This window comes from Martes martes (assembly GCF_963455335.1).
Source record: "Martes martes genome assembly, chromosome: 10".
Classification (NCBI taxonomy): domain Eukaryota; kingdom Metazoa; phylum Chordata; class Mammalia; order Carnivora; family Mustelidae; genus Martes; species Martes martes.
In genome coordinates, this window is record NC_137898.1 from 99,008,411 (window position 1) to 99,030,911 (window position 22,501).

Sequence of the window (22,501 nt, forward strand, 5' to 3'; positions counted from 1 at the left end):
GAGGGGAAAAAAAAAGAGATCAGTTAAAAAATAAAAAGGTGGGCACCTGGGTGGCTCAGTTGGTTGGGTGACTGCCTTTGGCTCAGGTCATGATCCCAGCATCTAGGGATCGAGTCCCACATCGGGCTCCTGGCTCCATGGGGAGTCAGCTTCTCCCTCTCAAGCTCTCGCTCGCTTGCTCTCTCTCTCTCTCTCAAATTAATAAATAAAAATCTTTGAAAAAAAATAAAAAATAAAAAAAAATAAAAAGGTGACAGGACCGCAGCAGTAGATCTAATGTATGAATGACGAGAGTTCCAGGAAGAAAGACAAGCCGCTTGGTGACAGTGGAGTAACGCCTTCAAAATTCTGAAGGAGAATTACTGACAATCTAGAATTTCAAACCCAGATCAACAACCATCACTCACATCTGAAGACAGAAGAAAACCACTTTCAGAGAAGCAAGACCTCAACGATGCTCCCCATGTTCTCTTTCCCAGGGAACCTTCTGGAAAATGTGATCTACCAAAAAATGGGATTAAAAAGGGGGGGGGAGAGAAGGGAAGGGTGAGGTAGAGAAATCTGGGATATAGAAAACGGCATCTCCAACGTGAGAGAAGTCAACCACGTCCTTAGAATAGAGAAGCCACATCCTGCCAAGACACGTGTGGCCCAGGCATAGAGAGCCATGAGCACAAACCCCAGGCAGCAAACTCAGGAGACAAACACACTGAAGGCTGTCCTCTCCATGTCCCTGGCCTCTGTGCCACTATAGTCACTGGACAAAACCTATTGGAGGGTATGCTCCAACAACACAAGGGAGCAAACCAAGAAAAGTAAGACACAAGACCCTGGAAACAGCAACTCTAAACCGGAGAAAGGCAAAGGGAGTCCCAAGGAGGGCAGTGAAGGCCCAGGGGCGGGGCAGGCAGCGGGCCTGGGCAACACGGAGCCGAGAGAGGAGGATCTGGGCTGGTAGAAGGGATACCCCCCAAAGAAACTCTGGGGCTGAGAAATCACTGATAGGGTGACCTTGCAGAAAGTGACCCCCAGAAGCTACGGAGAGGGGGACAGCACTAGCAGATGCCACACAATAACCTGAGTTACCAAATGAAACAGCAAGGACCAATGACTAATTTGGGGATACTGTGATTATCCCATGGTTTTAACCGGAATTTCCAAGGGACATCTCCTACGCCTAGAACCCCTCTGCTGAAACAGGGTACACAGGGAAAAGTGGTAAAAAATGAGGTGAGAAAGCCAAGACAAGGCACATCACAGCACTGATGCTTACACGCTAAGGGGGCCACCAGAAGGTTCCAGACTGGGGAAGGCATGATCATGCATCCATATGCGGCCTCTCGGAAGGTAAACTGTAAAGGGGAGAGGCACAAGGCCCAGAGACCAGTTAGGAGACTCACAGTGCAGAAACCAGATCCGAGAGCTGGAGACAACCCAAGTTAATTTGCACTGGTGACATACATACAAAAGAAAACACAGAAGCTGAAGGAAAGATGGAAATAGGAATCTGCTCTCTGCATTAGGCAGAATTTGCTAGAGCGTGTTAATACCCTGCTCAGAAGTTTTAACAACCCAAAGGCAATTTTCAGAGGAGAATCCAATCACTAAACAGACAGGTGGGTCTTGGGGGCCAAAGACAAAGGTAAAGCAATTTTCTTTATAATTTGTTTTAATTTGAGAAGCATTTATAGGATGCTATTTGCCTATTATTGTAATAAGTACAGTGGGGGATTCAAAGTAGTGTGTGGCATGATTCCAAAACATGAGGTCTGCATAATCACTTGGAAAGCAAAGATTCCCAGGCATGAGATGACCAGGCAGCAGCACATGGCAGATCGCAGTGAAGAGTCCAAAGGACAACAGTTAAGTATGAGACTGTGAAAGAGATCATGGGGCACCTGGGTGGCTCAGTGGGTTAAAGCCTCTGCCTTCAGCTCAGGTCATGATCTCAGGGTCCTGGAATTGAGCCCCGGATCAGGCTCTCTGCTCAGCGGGGAGCCTGCTTCCCCCTCTCTCTCTGCCTGCCTCTCTGCCTACTTGTGATCTCTGTCTGTCAAATAAATAAATAAATAATCTTTAAAAAAAAAAAAAAAAAGATCAGTGCCAATGACAGGACTCCGTGAACGTTCCGTGGTGGTGGGCTTGGGAGGGCAGATGATGGTACACTTGGCGCAAGCAGGAATCTCAAACTCCAGTGAACCCAGCAGTCACATGGCGAGCTCCTGAGCTCCATGCAGAAATCCTAATTCTGTAATTCTCACAAAACACCCCAAGGGATTCCATTATGGTGGTCTCTGTTCCGTACTTTGATAAACACTGGTGACATATCAAGGTCTCTTTTAGCTACAAAATCCATGCTTCTGTCTGCTGCGATGCACAGTGGGATTCACAGAGGGCAAAGTCAAGGAGGGCGGAGGTCTCTGATAAGACGGAAGCTCTGCTGAGGGAGTATCGACGGAGAGGAAGCAGGTCTGTCCAGACAGGACGAGCAGCCCGGCTTGGCAGACATGCCGAGGAAAGGCAGGTAAGGAAGGACCCTGAAAACAGGACTCAAGGGTTGGGCTATCTCTTCTGGACAAGAGAAAACCACTGATGATTTCAAACAGTGAAGCAACGGGATGAATCCGTTTTAAAGGAGGAAAATGATCGCTGACCTAGAAATTTGCTAGGAAAAGGATCTGCAAAATATAGAGAACAACTGTCTCCTCTCTTACTCTAAGCGCATCTGAAACAGAATCCCGCTCAGGAAAGGACACAGCACCCTTACTTCTGTTCTACCTACAGTTAAGGGAAGGACTAGTCAGGGTCTCTGGGTGGACTCCCGCCTTGAGCAACATGGTTACTGCCCATGTCGTCAGATGCCTTTCTGGGTCCGGCCACTAGATGGCAGTGCCTACCCTCCTTTAGCAGGACGGCCGCCAACCAGCCCGCAGGAAAATCAGGCTCTCCCCCTTGAGAGTTTAACACACAAACACTTCCCCTATAATTCCCATCGTAATTTCCTGTGGAGAAGGAAGCAAAGGTGGCCCAGCCGCAGCCAGGGTAGAAAGCAGGGCGGCTGGCCTTTTCGTGCAGGAAGATGAGAAGGCAGTTAGAGGAGAGGCGACCCTGCAGCTCTGAGTGTCCCAGGTCTCCCGGCTCTGGGGGTGAGGAGCAACCCGGGGCCACAGAGCACAGGGTCCCGGAAGGCAGGGGGCGCACTGAGCCTGGCCCCGCTGTGCCCAGGGTGTCCCCCTGGAAGGTTTGCTCCACAAAAGCAGGTGCCACAGGAGTGGGAGGGCCAGCACTCACCAGGCGAGGGGCAGGCTTCTTCATCCGAGCCGTCTGCGCAATCCCGGTACCCATCGCACACCCAGCTGTCCATCACGCACGCCCCGCTGCTGCAGCGGTAGTAATTGGGGAGACAGGTGGAGGGCCCGGGAGTGGGCGACGGAAGAATATGTGAATCTGAGCAAAACACAAGCAAACAACAGCACCCCAAGGGTTACAAGACACTCGATCTCAGACCGAAACGTGTCCCAGACTCAGTGTGGACTTCCCGTTTGAGCTGCCCCGGCCCAGGGAGGCCAGCGCCAGGTATGGTTCGGAATAGCAGCTCATCAAAAAATCACTTATAATGGGGTCTCAGAATAGACTGCAACCTCCTCCCTTTTTTGGAGCAGATTCACCTGACCCCTCTTCTCTGATTCGGGCTAACATTTGAATGAGTTTGCTTTTGCAGGGGCTCAACAGGAGCTCGATGCTTTTGCAGGCTGATGGAAGGAAGGTGACTCAACAGGCAGGGTAGATGGGAGAACTCCCGCTGAGGCTACACACTGTGCTGGTTACAACCCCACAGCAGCTCCCCCAAGACCTAGTTCAGAGAGGAGAACACCCAAAAGGAAAGTAACGAGCATGCGGCCCACACCCGTGCTCCTCGGGTGCAACGCGGCCCCCGCATCACCTAGAAATCTGATACAAAGCAGATTCTGACTCAGAAGGGAGGCCTGGCGTGGAGGTTGGAGACCGCATTTCTTACAAGCCCCAAGCAGATGTGGACGCTGCTGGTCTGCAGGCCACGTCTGGAGTTGCCGGTTTCCAGAGTGCTCACCGTGGCCTACAAAATATGGCATGCGGGCCCCTGGGGACAGGAGAAACCAACCACGCTGCTTTTAAAGTGGGAGGGGGTAGAAAAGAACTCAGAGTTATGCCCCCCAAATCTCTGAATTAGCCCGGCACCAAGGAGACCAAATTCAATTCTGGGCAGAAAGGGGGCCCCGTGTGCTGGCATGTCCTGATTAGGGGCTGACCCAGGACCCCTCACCTCCGCAGTCCCTCTCATCAGACCAGTCGCCACAGTCGTTCTCCCTGTCACATTTCCACCTGTTGGGGATGCAGTGGCCATTCTCACACTGGAACTGGAAGTAGCGGGAGCAGTTCGGGGCTTCTGTGGGGTTTTCTGGGGAGATGAATCACACCATCAGTCAGTCTGCCCTGCACCAGTGTGGACATATGTGCCAACCAGACAGACACAGCCTTCTCAAGGCCCAAGTCCCTGGGCAGCCTGCACAATCCTACCAGATCCGGGGAAGGCGGCTTCCTGGACCCAAGCCCGTCTTCCCGGATCCCAACTCAGTGCGTCTCCGAGCCACTCTTCTGGTTCTTACAAATAATACCCAACTTTTCCATTTTGACCTTTACCAAAGGACTGATGTGACTACAGACTATAACCCAACAGGGACAATGACTCCGTGAAGTTGTGAAATCTGTAACTTTTAGGGGAGGAGAGGGAAGCACTCTCCAAAAGATTTACGGTAATTCCTCTACCATATTTCTTAGACATCACGCGAACTTTCCGACAGGGGAAAGAAAAGGAACCAGCACAAACATCCCCCAACACCGAGAGGCAGGCTGCCACCTCAAGGCTCAACTCCATACACAGCGATTTGAGAGGTAGCTGAGGAACGCCTTAACCACAGGCATCACCGTGACCCGGAGATTAGGGACGAGAGGACGAAGAGCCACGATCTTACCGCAGCTGGCCTCGTCGGAGTAGTCACCGCAATCATCCATGCCGTCGCATTTCCAAATCAAGCTGATGCACACTCCATTCTGGCACTGGAAACTGAACTCATCACAGACCCTGTGGAACTCGGGGTCTTGGGCTAGATAAGAAACAAGCATCCGTAAATTCCAGGTTACTGCCATACTGAAGAGCTCAAAAAGTGGGACGATGCTTAGAAACAAGAGGAAAAAGCAAACTGTCCTCCACCAAGAGACAGGCCGGCGACAGGGCTCCCTGATGGTAAAAACCAGTCGAAATCCTAACCCCCCTAGCTCAGAAGGTGACTATATTTGGAAACAGGGTCTTCAAAGAGGTGATTAAGTTCAAGGAGGTCATTAGGGTGGGCCCTGAACCAATAGGACTGGTGTCCTTATACGAAAAGGAAAGCAAGACACGGACAGGCACAGAGGGGACACAGAGGGAGACAGAAGGCAGCCGTCAGTAGGCCAAGGGCAGGGAACACAGAAGAACCAACGCTGCCGACATCTTGACCTCAAGCGTGTGGTCTCCAGAACTGTAGGAAAACACGTTTCTGTTGTTTTAGCCACCCGGGCTGCAGTGTTTGGTGACGGCGGCCCGAGCAGACCAGTACGAGTCGCTACCACAGGCAGAGCCGTTTTAGGAGCAGGGCTACGGCAGTGCACGAGACAAAGGCCCTGCTCTCGTGAAGCCACATTCCAGCCAGGAGAGACAGGCGATCCACTAAATGCATGGGGTGCCAAGTGGTAACCCGTGCTGGGAAGAACCCCGCAGCCAGGCAAGGGCGCTACAGAGGGACGGGTACACGGGAGAGGCCAGCCGGAGGAGGGGCTATCGGGCCCAAGACCCTGGTCCTTCCACACCTTCCGCTTATACGCACACCAACCACCGAAGAGCAGTAGTTCAGAAGCAACAAAGGTAAGTCTTTCTCCAAAAGGGCCGGACTGGATGGTCAAGCAAGACCCCTAAAGCAGAGCAGCCCAGCCCTTGATAGTGTCTCCGGGGCCTCCGTCCCCTCCCCGCCCCACTCACAGCATCCTGCGAACACCGCATCCTCGTCGGAGCCATCGCGGCACTGGACGATCCCATCACACACCATGGAGTGGAACAGGCATTGCTGGCGGTTTTTGCACACGAAGTCCATGAAGCGTGTGCACAGGGGCTCTGAAAGGGGCCGGGGGCCGGGAGAAGGCCATGAGCACCCGGGACTGGGAGTGAAGGGGGGTCTCACGAGCCCTGAGCAAAGGTGCCCTGGTAGCCACCATTCACTGGGTACATCTGTGTGCCACGCCCTGAGCGACAGTGCCTGACCCAGAAGTTCATCACTGAACTCTCGAGACGAGGTTATGAGAGATTTTGCTGTCCCGTGTCACAATGAGAACAGAGGGGGGTGGCAGCATTGAGTATCCACGAGTACCCAGCTCACGGGGGCAGAGCCAACCAAAACTGACAGCCAGACCCACCTGCCATCAGTGCTCACTATCTCAATCGCTAGTCAGAATACTGGCTCTCTACTACTTTTTCTATAAAGGACCAGAGTTAGGGACTGAATCGTATCCCTAAAAATTCATATATTAAGGCCCTAAACCCCAGAGTAACTGTATTTGCAGACAGGGCCTTTAAAGATGTAATAAAGGTTAAATGAGGCCATCGGGGGGCCCTAATCCAACAGGGTCAGGTCCTTCAAAGAAGAGACCCAAGGCACACAGGCACAGACAAAAGGCCATCCAGGACATGGCCAGAAGATGGCCTTTGGACTCGAACTGGGACATCAGCCTGTCCCTGGGTCTCCAGCCTGCTGGCCTGCCCTGAAGATTTAGACTCTCGAGCCCTCTTCACTGCAGAAACGGATTCCTGAAAATAAATCTCTCCCTAGAGATACACACATCCTATGGGTTCTACTTCTCTAGAGAACGGTGACTGACACGACTAGGGAGCAGATTCTCCAGGGTGTGTGAGTCCCACGGTCTCTGCTACGATTACACCCCATGGCTGCTCTAGCGTGCAAACAGTCTGAGACGACCCGTAAACAGGTCATGACCGTGTTTAAAGAAAACTTCATGCCCTAGAACAGCGTACACCCAGGCAGGCAGGGTTTCCCCCACAGGCCAGCCTGCCGATTCCTGCATCGCGACCGCGGTTCTCAAGTCAGGCTGTCCATCACAATCGCCTGCAGCCCTTAAAAAAACATCCCAACGCCCAGGCCACGCTCCAGACGGATTACATCCGAATCTGGGGGTGGGGAGGGGGGAACCCAAGCACAGTAGACTCACAGAGCAGCACCACTGACCCAAGACAACCTCTGTGAGTCTAGAGGAAACTGGGATAAAAGAATCACCTAGCCAAAAATGTTACCCAAGCAACGCTAATAAAACCAATGAAGTAGGAGAAGTAAGTGTTCAGTTCAAAAGGATGGGTCGACTACTGGAACGTACTGCGACTGAACAACAGTGTTCACCGAGCTATGACCCATTCCACGATGACCCCACTGCTACCCCCCACCCCCACCGCTACCTCCCCCACTGCACCCCTGCTCCTCTTCCCCCAAACCACGGTGACCCGCCACCATCAGCCTCTCAGAGTCCTGCATGAGCTCCGTTAAAAGCGAACCACCAGTGGGGCGCCTGGGTGGCTCAGCGGGTTAAGCGTCTGCCTTCGGCTCAGGTCGTGATCTCGGGGTCCTGGGATTGAGCCCTGCATCGGGCTCTCCGCTCGGTGGGAAGCCTGATCCCCCTTCCAATGCGCCTGCCCCTATGCCTACTTGTGATTTCTCTCTCTGTCAAATAAATAAATAAAATCTTTAAAAAAATAAAAATAAAAGCTAACTACCAGCACGTACTGAGGAAGTGCAACAATTCAGTCCAATATACGCACGTCCCCAGGGCAGGGAGAGAGCTTACCGCAGTGCTGCTCGTCCGCACCATCTGAGCAATCCCGCAGGCCATCGCAGTGCTTGCTGGATGGGATGCACGTGCCATTCGGGCAGCGGAATCCATTGCACTTCTTCTCTGAAATGCAATTCGACAAGGGGAGAAGATGACGGAGAGGAAACAGGCAGCCCCTCGCCTGTGTCGTCGTTTGGGTAGAAGGCTGCACCACCCCTAAGGAAGGTGGGAGACTGGTACCCATGGCCACAGGTACCGACGTGTGTACACGGAGCCCAGCAATGCCATCGTAAAAATGTAACCTACCCGCACAAGTGAAAAATAACATAAATACAAGGTTGTGCCCTGCAATGCTCTTTGTAACGCAGGGAAAACCACCTACATGTCCACCCATGGGAACTCTGTAATGCCTTATTGTACACGGAACATGGGGACTGTTATAAAGGTACTGAGGAAGTGCTCTGTAAAAAATGTGTCCTGCATACACAGTTGTATGAAAAAAAAAAACAAAAAAACAAGGTACAAAAAACACGCATAGCAGACTATTTGTATAAAAGATAACAAGAAGGGGCGCCTGGGTGGCTCAGTGGGTTAAAGCCTCTGCCTTTGGTTCTGGTCGTGATCCCAGGGTCCTGGGATCGAGCCCCACATCGGGCTCTCTGCTCAGCGGGAAGCCAGTTTCTTCCTCTCTCTCTCTGCCTGCCTCTCTGCCTACTTGTGATCTCTGTCAAATAAATAAATAAAATCTTTAAAAAAGAGAGAGAGAGAGAGAGAACAAGAATACACAGTACATTTAAGTTTGCACATACGCACAAAAATATCCCAAAAGGGTATACAACCATAATTTTCTATGTGGAACAGGGTCAGAATTTGCCAGATGGGGAGAAAAATGTTTACTATACCCCTCCTGATACTTTTTTTCCATTTTGAACCAAGAAAATGTGTTATCTACTCATGAGTACATATTTTTAAGAAAAGTTTCAGTGATTTAAAAAAAAAAAAAAAAAGGAGGGGGGATATGAATCCTGATTATACATCCCTGGTTTTTTAAAGCTCTCATAAATCACCATCTTAATTCTTCAGGAATGCTAAACCAAAGCCCTTTTGGAGAAAGCCCATCCTAGAAATGTTGAGAATATTAGGTTTCACACTTAGTGGACAATTCTTAGCCTGAGGTAACCCTTTCTCCTGAATGCAGAGCTACTGCCCAACGTTAGGCTTCAAAGTAAATTCTAGCAGGTCAGGCATGGCCACTGAGGACCCAACTCTCAGGAGAACGGTTCCAGGAAAGTCAGCTTTAAGGCAAGAAAATGTGTTTTCACCCCATAAAAAGTCATCATGGAAGAGGAAATTACTCAAAGGACATCAAACAGAGAATAGTAAATGAGAACCATGAGTCGGGGAAATATTTAATGTCTCTAAGAATAACAGCTTTTTAAAAAAAGTATAAAATTAAAATTACACGAGACAAACTCCTGTTCGTTCAATCAGTGAAAACAGCTAAAAAATAAAATGCAAGCTCAAGGGAGACTTGGGGAAACAGACACGACGCTACTGGTAGAGACGCTTTGGGTATCACTGCTTGGAAATGCAGTCTGGGGACTCATCATGACAATCACTGAGGTCCATCAGGACCGCTGACCCAGCAATGCCATACTGAGGAACATGTCCTAGGAAGGATCGTCAAGGAAATATAAGCCTTTGTTTCCAAAGAAATGGATAATTTTACTACGCATGATAGCGTAAAACTAAAAACACTCAAATGCCTGACCAGGAAACAACTAAGGGAGCCAGAGAAACACGAAGTAAGATGTGTCTGCCATGAAAATGCTGAGTCTAGAAAAACAGATCTAGGCAAGCATCTTTAAGACGCTGACATGAGAGCAATAGGGTATACAACATGCCGACAAAAGCCTACAATCCCACGAAGATCTGGAAATAGGGTGTAAGTAAAGGAAATACATTCCGGGTCTCTGACCCTGGTTATTGGCACAGAGCTCTTGAAACCCTTGTAATTCCGTAGGAGACAGAAGTGTCTCATGTTCTAATGGGGCAATTCTGGGTGGGCTCCTGCACAGCTTTTGGATAGGGGCCGGTCACCAGAAAAACCATGCCATGATTAGAGGCTTAGAACTTTGAACACCACCCCGGATCCTCTAGGAAGGGGCGAGGGATGGGGACTGAGGTAATGATCAGCCAGACCCAGGCGATAAAATCACTATAAAAATCTTTAAAGTATGGGGCTCAGAGAGCCTCCAGGTTGTTGACCTCAGAGATGCTGGGAGAGCGGCAGGTCTGGAGAGGGCACAGAAGCGCCACAACGCTTCCCCATACCTTGCCCTACCCATCTCCTCCAACGGAATGTTCATTCTACCCTTTATCACGTCCTTTTCTAACAAACGAGGAGGCGTTGTTTCCCTGAGTTCTGTGAGACGTTCTAGTAAATCACTGAACCCAAGAAAGGGGGCCCGGATATACAGATGGTCAGTCAGAGGGACGGGTGACAACTCGAGGCTGGTGACCGGCATGCATGTGAGTTGGGGGGCAGTGCTGGGGACTGCGCCCTCCTCCCGTGAGAGCCGACGCCATTCCAAGGAAGATGGCGTAAGGACTGCGTTAACTGGAGGACCCCCAGCTGGTGCCGAAGGATTACGTGGTGTGGAAAACACACAGTGGCCACAAAGGTGCCCTGGTAGCTGGCAGGGCAGAGGAGAAACACAGGGATTCTCCTCCTACAGACGTTAGAGAAAAAGGGTAACAACAGAGGACCTTAAAGATATTTGGCATAAAGCAGAATTTTACGTATCGTGTTTGCGTGGCAGCTACTTTATGAAGGTAAATGACCAGCTCAGAGTTCTCTCTGAAATCGGTTATGCCGAAAGAGTCCTGCCTTTGGGGCGGTGAGCCATTTTCCCACAGGACCGTAACAGAGGACTCTGAGTCATAACACATGCGACTGATACGGAAACAGGTGGTTAATTTCCGCGGAACCCTGGTCATGTCTGTAGGTGGTGACGGTGTTTAGCACTCCGGGTGGGGGAACTGGTTTCCGTTTCTTCGTGTCAAAGTTGTTAGGGAAAGGCAGTGAGGCACGACAGCCTGCCTGCCAGTGAGGACGACACCACGCACCCCCTCGACACCCTATAGCAGAGCCAAAGAGAACCGTGAGGGCGCGTTTGGTTTTCCGCGTGGACCCGGGCACAGGAGAACAGTACCCAATCCCCGGCCCGTCTGTTGCGCCTCTTCCGGGACGGCAGATACGAGGGACGCTCCCGGGAGAGGCCAAAGCATGGCCATTTACCGCAGTTCACTGGGTCCTCATCGGAACCATCCTGGCAATCCATGTCACCGTCGCACGCCCACCGCTGGGGGATACAGTGTCCGTTGTGGCACTGGAAGTTGGAGGCCTCGCAGGTGTGATAGATGGCTGTCAGCAAGAGAGAGGAGAGAAAGCATCAATGCTGACCTCGCCCCCGCTCCCCCCACCAACTGCCAAGGTGCTGACCAGAGAAAGACGGCGCTGGGTAATACGGGACAGCCCAGAGTGCCAGAGTTCCTCCCTGACCAGGAGCTAGGCACCTGGGTTGCCTTGAGGGTAGTAGGGTGCAGCCTCCTGATCAAGGAAATCCCTTGACTCTGTGAGTCTGTGAAGTTACACGAGCCTAGACACACAGGTTTAAAAAGAATCATTCACGTTTCGCGACCACATACGACGTGAGGGTTAGTCCCCATTTACAGATAAGAAACAACCTTAGAGGGGCACCGGGGTGGCTCGGTCGGTGAAGCGTCTGCCCTGGGCTCAGGGCATGATCTCAGGGACCTAGGATCGAGCCCCAAGTGGGGAGTCTGCTTCTTCCTCTGCCTCTCCCCCTACTCTTGTGCTCTCTCTCACACTCTCTCTCAAATAAAGAAAATCAGTTTTTAAAAAAATGAAAATTTAAAAAAAAATAGGCTTTAGAGAGATTAAGAAACTTGCCCACATTCATAAAGATAATTAAATAAGGGTGCCGGCGGGGTGCCTGGGTGGCTCAGTGGGTTAAGGGCGCCGGCCCTCTCCAAGTCCAAAGCCTGTATGGCTCCTGGTCTGCTCTGTCTTGCAGCTTTATCTTCTCTCATCAACCCACTCACTCATCCAGATTCTGTGCGACAAGGAGAGGTGGTGTGGGCCCCAGAGACCCGCTCTAGACCTGGTCCAGCCACTCTTTGGGGGCCTCAATTTCATGATCTACATTGACATATAAGGACCCTTGTAAGCTCTGACAGGCTGTGATCTTATAATTCTCAATAAATGACCCAATTTCAAATGTGGAAAACCTCAGATCCAGAGAGCATGGAAGACTTATCCAAAGTCACACAGGAAGGTCCCAGAACCTCCTCGCCTTATCTAACTCTCCCAACAGTCCCGAGTGACGTCCCCCAGCCTACAACATATGGTGTCCACTACAATCATTAGAAGAAAAAGACACAAGTGAAACAGTGCCATTGTTACAAACCGACAGCCTTGTTTGCATACATGGGCTGAGGCCACCTGGAAGTCTTTTAGAAACGTCTCAAAACCCTGGTCAAAGACTAGTTCGAACACAGAGTAACTGTCTCAAATCCAACCAGCACTACTCTCCGTCGGATTTCCTCTCCGTCAGATTTCCCCTTCCTCTGCTTAAACAGAAAGCTGTTTGTGTCTGCTCATGGCTGAATGGAAGCCAGGTCTGGCCTTGTTTACCACTGACATAAAATAATACAATCAAGATAGATGCACTCTCTGTTAGCTTAACTGTGCGAACAGGATGTCTTTGCAACAGACGAGGCAGAACCAACAAAAGTGGGTTACTGAGTGCATACTACAGTTATTTAATTTGATCAAGATGGTTGGCAATTGTTACTCAAGGATTGGGAAAATTGGCTTCCAATGCCCTCTGGAATTTCTACTGAATTTGAGGCTATTTTGTTCAGCAGTCTGAAATGCAAAGAAAGTGATTTTTCAAACCACTTTAAAGCAAGTGGTGGTCCATTACCTGCTGTCTTCTCATCTCTCTGAAGATCAAGGCTATAGGTGTAGCGTGCAAACAGGTCTAGAGGAAGTTTTGATATTTTACAACCTTTGGCACTCGGAATCCACTAAACATCTTTTTTAAATATACTTAAATCTCTGATAAGAGGAGTATGTGTATGTTGCATGGTACGTGAGTTTTTATACCAGTAACAGCCACTGCCTGGGAGATTTTTGATCTACTGGTTTTATAAATCTGACCGCCCTTGAAAATACTCCTCAGCAAAGCCTTGCTCACGTTCATAAAACATACTGTCGCCTAAGCTCACTGCCCTGGTGAGCTACTTGTTATTATTCAGCTTATGCCTTTCACTTTTAATTGAAAACAATTTCGGAGTGCTGATGGAGTTTCCAAATGACCATTCTGGGAGGCACGTCTGAGATCTCCAAAAATCCATCACCGAAGCTAAGCTCAGAAAGGCTAATCAGTTTATAAAATTTCATGTAAGTGGCCTGTTATGAACGGGATTCTTAACAGTCTCTTTTTCTGAATTTTCCCATCTTTTGCATAACTTATTAGCTCTCTGACATGGAGTGTCTGCGAAGTAATACATGTTCAATTACTACATTTTTCTTTTAATTACAAGGAGGGAAGAGACTGACTTTAATACAGACTAAAGAATGGGGGGAGAAAAATAAGAATCCTCCATGCGGCAGGAATCATTGTAACTGGATGGGCTAATGGCATAAATGACCATGAAATTAGAGGGTCAGGGTTTCTAATAGAGGCCATTATCCCACACCTAACTCTCTGACTTGGACAGATCTTCCTTGACTCAACAAGACCCTCTGGAAAATTTGATCAGAAGCATTAACCAAATATAAGTGGGGCAGAAGAGATGAATGAATTCACATGGTAAGAAAGTGCTACCACGTTCATTTCCAAGGGCTGGACCATGAAGAGGCGAATGAGGGGAGAGAAAACACGACTATCAATTCAACCTGAAGGATGAGGGACACAGAAATAACAACATAAAACATAAAGAAGGAGCATTGAAAAATAAAAGGCAGACTTTGAAAAAGAACCAGATGGAAATTCTAGATACAAAAAACAAAGTTGTGGAAATAAGCATAGCTCAGGGGATGTGTGGAACAGCCCATTAGATTCAGCTGGAAAGAGAATTGTTGAACTGGAAGAGAAGACTGAAGAAGTAACTCAGATTCTAGCAGAGTCTAGCAAATATAAAAACAGGAAGCATGAATGACGGAAGGACACAGCCCGACAGACCCCTGAGAGTAACCACTAAAAACGAGACCAGAGAAAGTAGCAAATAGAGTTGAAAAGATCCCGCCTGTGATTCCCCAGAATTGGTGAGAAACAAATCCTCAGCCTCCAGAAAGAAAACAAGACTCAAGAGCAGGCTGAATAAAGATAATTTTGCTGAAGGAAGTGAAAATGCCTAACAAGAACAAACAAACAGCTACCTGGGGAGAAAACGTCTGATTGAACAAGATCACCTGCCGGGAGAATTCAAATCAACACAGAAGAGGCCAGAAGGAAATAGAATAATCCCATCAAAACATTTAAAGGAAGGGTGCCTGGGTGGCCCAGTGGGTTAAAGCCTCTGCCTTCGGCTTGGGTCATGATCTCAGGGTCCTGGGATCGAGCCCCGCATCGGGCTCTCTTCTCAGCAAGGAGCCTACTTCCTCCTCTCTCTCTCTCTCTCTCTCTCTCTGCCTCTCTGCCTACTTGTGATCTCTGTCTGCCCAATAAATAAAATCTTTAAAATAAAATCTTTAAAATCTTATTAAAATAAAATCTTAAAAAAAAAACATTTAAAGGAAAATTACTACAAACCGAGAAACCCAGATCCATCTGAATTCAGGATTGAGAGTGAAATAAAGACATGTTTATGGAAACAAAATCTTGAAAGAGCTTACTATTCGTGGACTCCTGTTGCAAGAAACAGAGAAAGATGTACCCGGGAAGGAGATGTCAGGTACAAGAAGTAAAGGTAAACGGTTAATGAAATATAATAACAGTGATGAATGTTAGTGTTCTTAAAATGTACAGCTAAAATACAAAGTATTTTTGGAGTCTGTTCTCCAGTCCCTGCAGGTCTAGGGGAGGGCAACGTTACCACACAAAGACACACAGGGTGTCTTGAGCGTAACCGTTGAAAAGAACAGAAATCAAATGTTTAAGCTCAAAATCCATGCAGGGAGGTGGGGAGAAGGGAATAAAGAAAACTCAGTCCCCGGAAAACCAAAAGCAGGACAGAGAAGAACAAAGACCATGCACGCGAGCGGAGGCCGACAGGAAGTCTGCCGACCTGGACTGATCTTCTCTGGCTCTGCAGGTGACTTAGGCGATCAGACCAGGAAACGAGGGGACACGCCACATATCCTAAGAAGCTCACAGCTGACCGCCAATTATTTTGAGATGACGGGGAAGGAAAATCGTCTTTAATAGATCTGGAAGAACAGTCCCTGGAAAAAGGGAACAGGGGAGGTGCAAGCACTTTACATTTTCCCCAGATAGCCCTGTCAAAAAAATAAATAAATAAGATAAAAATCGGAGAGAAAATCAGGAATCTCGGACAAACCCTCCCACAGACAGGAGTTGATAGTTCATCCCGGAGGAGCAGCACATGCTGCTGAAACACACAAAACTGACTAATGTGGTTATGCTAACAAGATGTTCAATCATTTTGCAATTTACTCAACTGAAATGCCCAAGTGCACCCCTCTAATTTATTAACCAATTATCCACCCAGGCCCAACACTTCCAAACAGCACTCTGTGGTTCCTGGGCTGACAGCAGGTGCTTTGTGGACCCTGGCTTTTCCTCCTCCTGCAGGCCATCTGGAGAGAAGCCTTTTCCTGCAATCCTTCGAGGAGCGGAGGTGCAGACACTGAAACTGCCCCAGAAAGGACAAGGGGGGCAAGTTTAGGTTAAGTTCATAAGGGGATAGAACTGGGTAACATCACAGATCATCCCGTGGGATGATATGGCATTTGAGATCCATTTACTCCTGAAGGTCATAGAGGGTCACCTCAAAATGAAAATGAACTCAGAGAAACAGTTGTGTAAACTGCCCAATCGAGGGGCGCCTGGGTGGCTCAGTGGGTTAAGCCTCTGCCTTCGGCTCAGGTCATGATCTCAGGGTCCTGGGATCGAATCCCCCCTCAGGCTCTCTGTCCAGTGGGGGGCCTGCTTCCCCCTGCTCAACGTGTGATCCCCAGGCCAGGGGCCAGTCTATAAACCATGTATCATTGATCCTGAAGAAATAAGCTTGAGCCAGAATGGGAAGCAACTGTATCACTCGGGACACTTGTTTAGTTCAATGAATGCTTTTCTCACAGCAAGAAGTGAAGAAGCAGGATGTCGGTTTTCCTTTCCTTTTTTTTTTTTTTTTTAAGATTTTACTCATTTATTTGACAGACAGAGATCACAAGTAGGCAGAGAGACAGGCAGAGAGAGAGAGAGGAGGAAGCAGGCTCCCTGCAGAGCAGAGAGCCCGATGCAGTGCTTGATCCCAGGACCCTGGGATCGTGACCTGAGCCGAAGGCAGAGGCTTTAACCCACTGAGCCACCCAGGCGCTCCAGTTTTCCTTTTAGTACAAGCTCATCAGTCTAGCTGTTTGAGAAGCACACAGCTGGTTGATGGCTAGCTTAAACGGCTAGCTAAAAAATGGCTAAAGGGGTCTATTTCTTAGAGCCTAGGGTCTACGATCGCGTAGGGCTGCCAGGCTAACCACCACACACACACACACACACACACACACACACACAGGTGCTGTGAAGGGAGAGCAAAAAATACTGACCGGTGCAGTTGGCTTCGTCGGACCAGTCCCTGCAGTCGTTGTCCCCATCGCACACCCAGGACGAGCGGATGCACATGCCAGAGCTGCAGCTGTACTCGTCGCTCCGGCACTGATGCATTTCTGTGGGAGGGAGCACAAACACAGAGCTGGGAGGACAAACGCTTACTAAGCGTCCCTAAGGGCTAGAGATGCACGCATTATCCACACTATCATCACTGATTATCCAGAGACAGCGTGGATCGTAACCGGGGGCGCCAGCCCATCGAGGACAGACTCCAGGTGGGCTGAGATACCGACACCCTCACATTTTTAAAAGAGTTTATTTATTTATTTATTTATTTATTTGAGAGCCAGAGAGTGCAAGCAGAGGGAGGGGTGAAGGAAGAGGCAGAGGGAAAATCTCAAGTAGACTCCAGGCTGGACGTGGAGCTCGATGCAGGACCCCGAGATCACGGCCTGAGCTGAAATCAAGAGTGTCAGACACTGAACCGACTGAGCCATCCAGGCGCCCGGGACACCCTCACATCCTTGCCACTGGCTGCCTCCAGGCCACGAACAGCATTATCCATGCACCTCAGGGCACTTCACACATACTGTCTAAGCTTGCTACAAGGGGAAGGTTAGGAGGCAATGCTCCAGTTACCCAGAAAGTAGAATCCTCAACAATTCTCAAGAAACAGAAGCTTCTAGAGACAGAGCCTGTGGTTTCAGAAAAGAAGTTATGAGAACTTCAAGGGAGCCAATCAGTTTGAGACGCTCAGATCAGGGAAAGTGAAGATAAGTGCCGAGCTCCCAACTTAGAGGAAACTGGGGCCCTTCTGCGGGCAGAGCTCCAGGGACGCTCGCTGGCTGGCTGTCTCTAGAAAGGTGGGGACCTGACGCAAATGAACCCATGCAGCCTGCCCGAGACCTGCAAGCAGGCTACACCGGCAACATCTTTCATAGACCCTGGGAATCTCAGTCAAATGGAATTGTAAAAGGGGTAGCCAAGCCTGGGGCCCAGGGTGGCTCCCTGAGTTGAGTCGTTCGGGTTGATGGTGAAGTTGGAAATTCAGATATTGGTGAGGAAACAGTCTGGAGACTTATGAAGAGGACCTGGGTCTGAGGATATCCGGGGTGGATTTGGGAGATATTAGCACAAACAGGCTGTGAACAGGGAATCTGATGCTGGACTCTCCTTCCTACTAAGCTGTGCCCTTCAACCCTGTGCAGGCACTAAGGAGGGAATGGGAGGAATGCAGAGAAAACAGCACTGAATCCCAAAGACTCCCTTCCAGAACTTTCTATCTTTACAAAGATGAGGGAAAATGAGGGGACCCCCATACACACAAAATTCCTCTAAGAGCCAGCCAAAGGGCATTTCCCTTGCCCCCCTCATTTCAGTCCCTGGGGTCAAACGACCTACTGGTGAAAAGGCAGGTCCCATCCCGTAAACATGTATGCAGAGGGTGTGCAACCTGACCCGTGGGTGGGCAGGGAGAGCCACGAACTCATCACGCTGTCTGGGTCGGCATCTGGCCCCTGTTCTCACTTCCCCTTCTCAGTCAGGACTCCTTCGGTCTGGTACACTACGAGCACCACAGGACGTTTCCTCCTTGGACGGCCAGCAACACTGAGTGTGGTACCAGAGCCACTCTTGACGACAGGCCTTCCGCACCGGGCAGGGCCAGGCTGTGTGGCAGCGAGGAGGGGGGATCCACAGGCTCCGGGTCCATATCCTGACACAAACTAAGAGTGTCACCTTGAGTAAGTCCCCTCAGTCATTTAGTTGGAAATCAAGAGGGCTGAGCTAGAGAACCCCAATCACTCCTGGCAATTCCAACACACTATTTTTCTAAACATAAAAATTTCCATTCAGAAAACAGATGTTCGAACGACGTTTGTACCATCTGCTGGCTTCCAACAGTTTACCGAATTAGACTGGTTTAAAAAACAAAAAACACAGCGTTCACAAAGGTATAGATCCGTGTCTTCAGGAGGCTAATCTCATAGCCACCCAGACATGTGGGCCAAGTCTGTGCCGCACAGAGCTGTTCATAACTGCCTGTATTTAGTCAGAAATCTCCCTATCACATTCATGCTTATAGCATCTCTGCACCATAAAGTAGGGTCCATGATCTTTTGAATGAATCAGTCCTACCAAGGGGACAGAGGTGGTCACACAGCTGGGTATTAGAAACCCTGATGGGGGCGACTGGGTGGCTCAGTCGGTTAGGCGTCCAGCTATTGGTTTTGGTTCGGGTCATGATATCGGGGTCCTGGGATGGAGCCCTGCTTTGGGCTCTGTGCTCAGCAAGGAACCTACTTAGGATTCTTGTGTGTTCTCTCTCTCTATCTACCCCGACCCCCTCCTGTGTCTCCCCTCCCCTCACCTGCGCACACAAGTGCATTCTCTCTCTCAAAGAAAGAAAGAAAGAAAGAAAAACCAAGACACTTCCAGAAACCCTCCATCTGCAGCACGCAAAAGCCCCATGAGCGAGGGTGCTGCCCCACTCAGGAGTGGGGTTCCTGGACACTGGACATCATGTCCCCTTACCACAGTGACTTTCATCACTGTTGTCGCCACAGTCGTCCTCAAGGTCACATTTGTAGGAGAGTGGGATGCAGGTCCCAGACTCCTGGCAGCGGAACTGGGTGTCCAGATCACAGACGGTAGTCGCTACAAGGGAAGAGACGACATACTCGTGAGGGACGATTTATTCCCTGGCCAACACACACCCCCGTGGAAAATGAACTGAAACAGAGAAGGAAGCAGATCTGAATTGCAGCAACAGACAAAAAAAAAAAATCAATCTCGTGAGAACCTGACATTTACAAGCAAGGGAGAGAAGGGCAGGACGGCTTCCAGATGGGCAGCGGGGTTGGGAGAGAGACTGAGGGGCTGGATCACCTCGTACGGCCCCTAAATCAGCAGCAAAGATACCTGCGTCTAGACAACGACCACGAAGAAGCCCAGTCCCACGCGCTCCTCATATTGATGACACAGAAAGTGTCGGGCAGGAATTCTGCAGCAGGCACGTGGGCCCTGTCGACGGGCAGGACTGGGTGTGTCAGATCCTGGCTCTGCCTCTGCCTCAAGCAATTAACTTGAACCCCCTCGGACCTGCTTCCTGCACAGCAGGAGGTGGTTAAGGTCAGGTGGCCAAGGGCTGTGATGACAGAAAGACTAGACATGGATCTCAATTCTATAACTTATGTAACTAACCTAACTGATCTGCGCCTCTGTTTTCTCTACTGTAAAACGGAGATAACAGAACACCTACACTGAGGCAGTATTCTGAACGTAAATAAGCAATCAGCTTGGGGCCAGAGCCATGACATGGGTTGCAAAATGGAACAGGCTCCAAACCAATGTCATGTCTCTTCCTTGTCCGTCCTCTGCCCTCCTGCACCAGAATGGGTAGAGACGTAGATCCTTCTTCTCCTTCTTCTAAATGGAAATCATCTGGGGGGGGGGGCACAACCCCTAGAACCCAGCAAAAGACCCTCGAGGCGAGGCTTTGGGGAGGAAGGCTGTGCTCAGGAGCGGCTGACACATGAGGTACAACATGACAGAACAGGATCCAGGGGTGGGGGAGCAGGGGTGTGCCAGGAAACGAAAAGCCAAGGGCAACGCTATACAGTTAGACATCCCAGCGGCTCTTATTTGAGGCTCCATTTCTTCTCTGTAATTGAGCTCATGGTGGGAGGCAGAGGATGAATACAAAAATGACAAGGCTGCAGGGGCTTCACGTCAAAACCCAGAGCGCCTGACAAGTTCCCAGCACAGGAGTCTGTGTGCGCAGGAGGGAGATGAGCTGACAACGGCCCTCCCCGGCTCCCCGGTCGCCACTCCCCTTCTCCTCCCCTGCAGCAGATGGGGATGCTGCGATTAGCTGCCCAGACATAAGCAGCGTCCTGTAGCAGCCTGTCCCTTCCCTGCAGCCCTGTCCACGGACGGGGCGCCTCCACCATCAGGATAACCACAACTCTCATCCTCCTCAATAAGGGAGCCACTCATGCAGGCACGGTCAGGCACCACTCTCTGGTTCCCAGGCTCCACGTTGTGACCCCTGCACCCCACCTCACCACCTCCCCCCTGCCAAGGGGAAAGAACGGAGAGAGAGCAGAGCAGCGAGCAAGTTGCACGGTCCCATGGTCCCGGGGAACGTCGATCCCAGCTAACGCTGACACCAGACCACAAGGAGGTCAGTGCCAGGTGCACACTTGACCCAGAGGAGGAGCGTGAACGGTGTGTGGAAGCCGTGAGGCCAGCGCTGAGCTCCTGGGCTGGGGGGTGCAGGGAGAGGGCATCCCTCCTGAAGATGGAGGGAGCTCCCTCTCTCGGAACACTGAACCGGTACAAGATCCCAGCTTGTCACCTAGTGAAACCCAAAGCCCCTGCATGGCATCCCCGTCCATCGGACACAAGGTCATCTAGTTTAAATCTGTCTGCTCCCACTAAGGCTAATCATGTCTGGACAATCTTCACAGCAAGGTGTTAATTCTAAGAAGCATCTCCTCGCCCACCCCGTTATGTAAGAAAGTCCTTTCCAGGCTCGGGTCCAGCGTTGTTGATATTTATTGTTTTTAAGGAGCTTTGGCTCTTCCCCCACAAATACCGCCCTCTCCTGAGACTCTGGTAGGTAGAGAAGGTTGTATCAGTGTCCTTTTGGCAGAGAAGAAAACATGGAGACCATCTAACGCTTCTACAGATCTGCCACTCAGTAGTAAGCTCATCTCCCTGCTCCACTGAAACCAAGGAGAAATGATTAAGAAAATGTTAGTTAAATAACTTCCCCAGCACCAGCAAGGCCAGCACAGAGGTTTGCTGGGACCAGGCGAGTTCAGGGAGTCGACTGCTTCTAAGCTTGCTTTCTGGCTGGGGGTGCATGGGAACCAGGCACAGACCCCACAGACAGCGAGCTACATATGTCTACCCCGGAGCCAGGCATCACCCACTATTCTCAGAGCCCAAAAGGGTAAATGAGCTTCTGGCTTTCCAATGGGAAAATATTTGCAAGAGAGGCCTTCACAGTGGTTTCTGGCTTCCCTGCTTCTGGTCTTCCTCCCATCCAGTGCCTTCTGCCCACAGCTTATCTTTCCAAAAACAAACATCTTATCATGCTATTTCAGCGGTTCCCAATGGCTCTTCTGAAGAAAGCCCACAGGCACTTGCTGCCCTGGGCCCCGTCACTAGCCCGTCTGCCCCCTGCCCCAGGGCATCCACAGTCACATCATCAATGAGCCACACCAGCTTCCTAACCATGCCGCACACGCTCTGACCTCTGGGCTTTCACACCTGCTGTTCTGCCAACAACCGTGCTCCCTCCACCTCTGCTTGGTTCAGCCCTGCCCACCTTTCAGGGTTCCCCATAAATACCGACCCGAGTCTGAGTTGTGTGCTCTACCTGGATGCATATGGCGCCTCCCCATTACAAATCTACCGTAACCACGTCTCCACTCTCCCGACTCCCCTACGGAGTCAACTCCATGTCTGACTGATCACCCGGTACCCCAGGCCGCGCACAGAGCCTAGACCAAAGGAGTCCTCAACAACTACTTGCTGAGTGAATGTAGGAACGTACTACTCACGGTCCGAGGGCCAAGCGCCTCCTTGGAAGATAATGTCAAAACTACCAAAAATTAAAAACTTGCAGTAAATAAGTCTACTCATTATAAGTAGTCATTTGTCTTTAAACCTGTGCTTCAGTAGTGCCCCTCAGAAAGCATACAGTCCGAAATGATGTTTCCATGCCCACAGGTCAACGTCCCCACATTTCAGGCCCAACGAGGCAT

General features: G+C 50.1%; 1 protein-coding gene across 1 annotated transcript in view; it reads right to left on the reverse strand.

Moving 5' to 3' along the window:
• Nucleotides 1-22,501, reverse strand: part of SORL1 (sortilin related receptor 1) — a 147,618-nt gene that overhangs the window by 27,510 nt on the left and 97,607 nt on the right. Inside the window, exons 24-31 of the mRNA XM_080817047.1 lie at nucleotides 19,260-19,382; nucleotides 16,724-16,843; nucleotides 11,210-11,335; nucleotides 7,924-8,031; nucleotides 6,056-6,187; nucleotides 5,013-5,144; nucleotides 4,304-4,438; nucleotides 3,292-3,447 (exon numbers count right to left, since the gene is read on the reverse strand). Of these exons, the coding sequence (XP_080673173.1) occupies nucleotides 3,292-3,447; nucleotides 4,304-4,438; nucleotides 5,013-5,144; nucleotides 6,056-6,187; nucleotides 7,924-8,031; nucleotides 11,210-11,335; nucleotides 16,724-16,843; nucleotides 19,260-19,382 (1,032 nt within the window). The remainder of the gene's footprint in view (nucleotides 1-3,291; nucleotides 3,448-4,303; nucleotides 4,439-5,012; nucleotides 5,145-6,055; nucleotides 6,188-7,923; nucleotides 8,032-11,209; nucleotides 11,336-16,723; nucleotides 16,844-19,259; nucleotides 19,383-22,501) is intronic.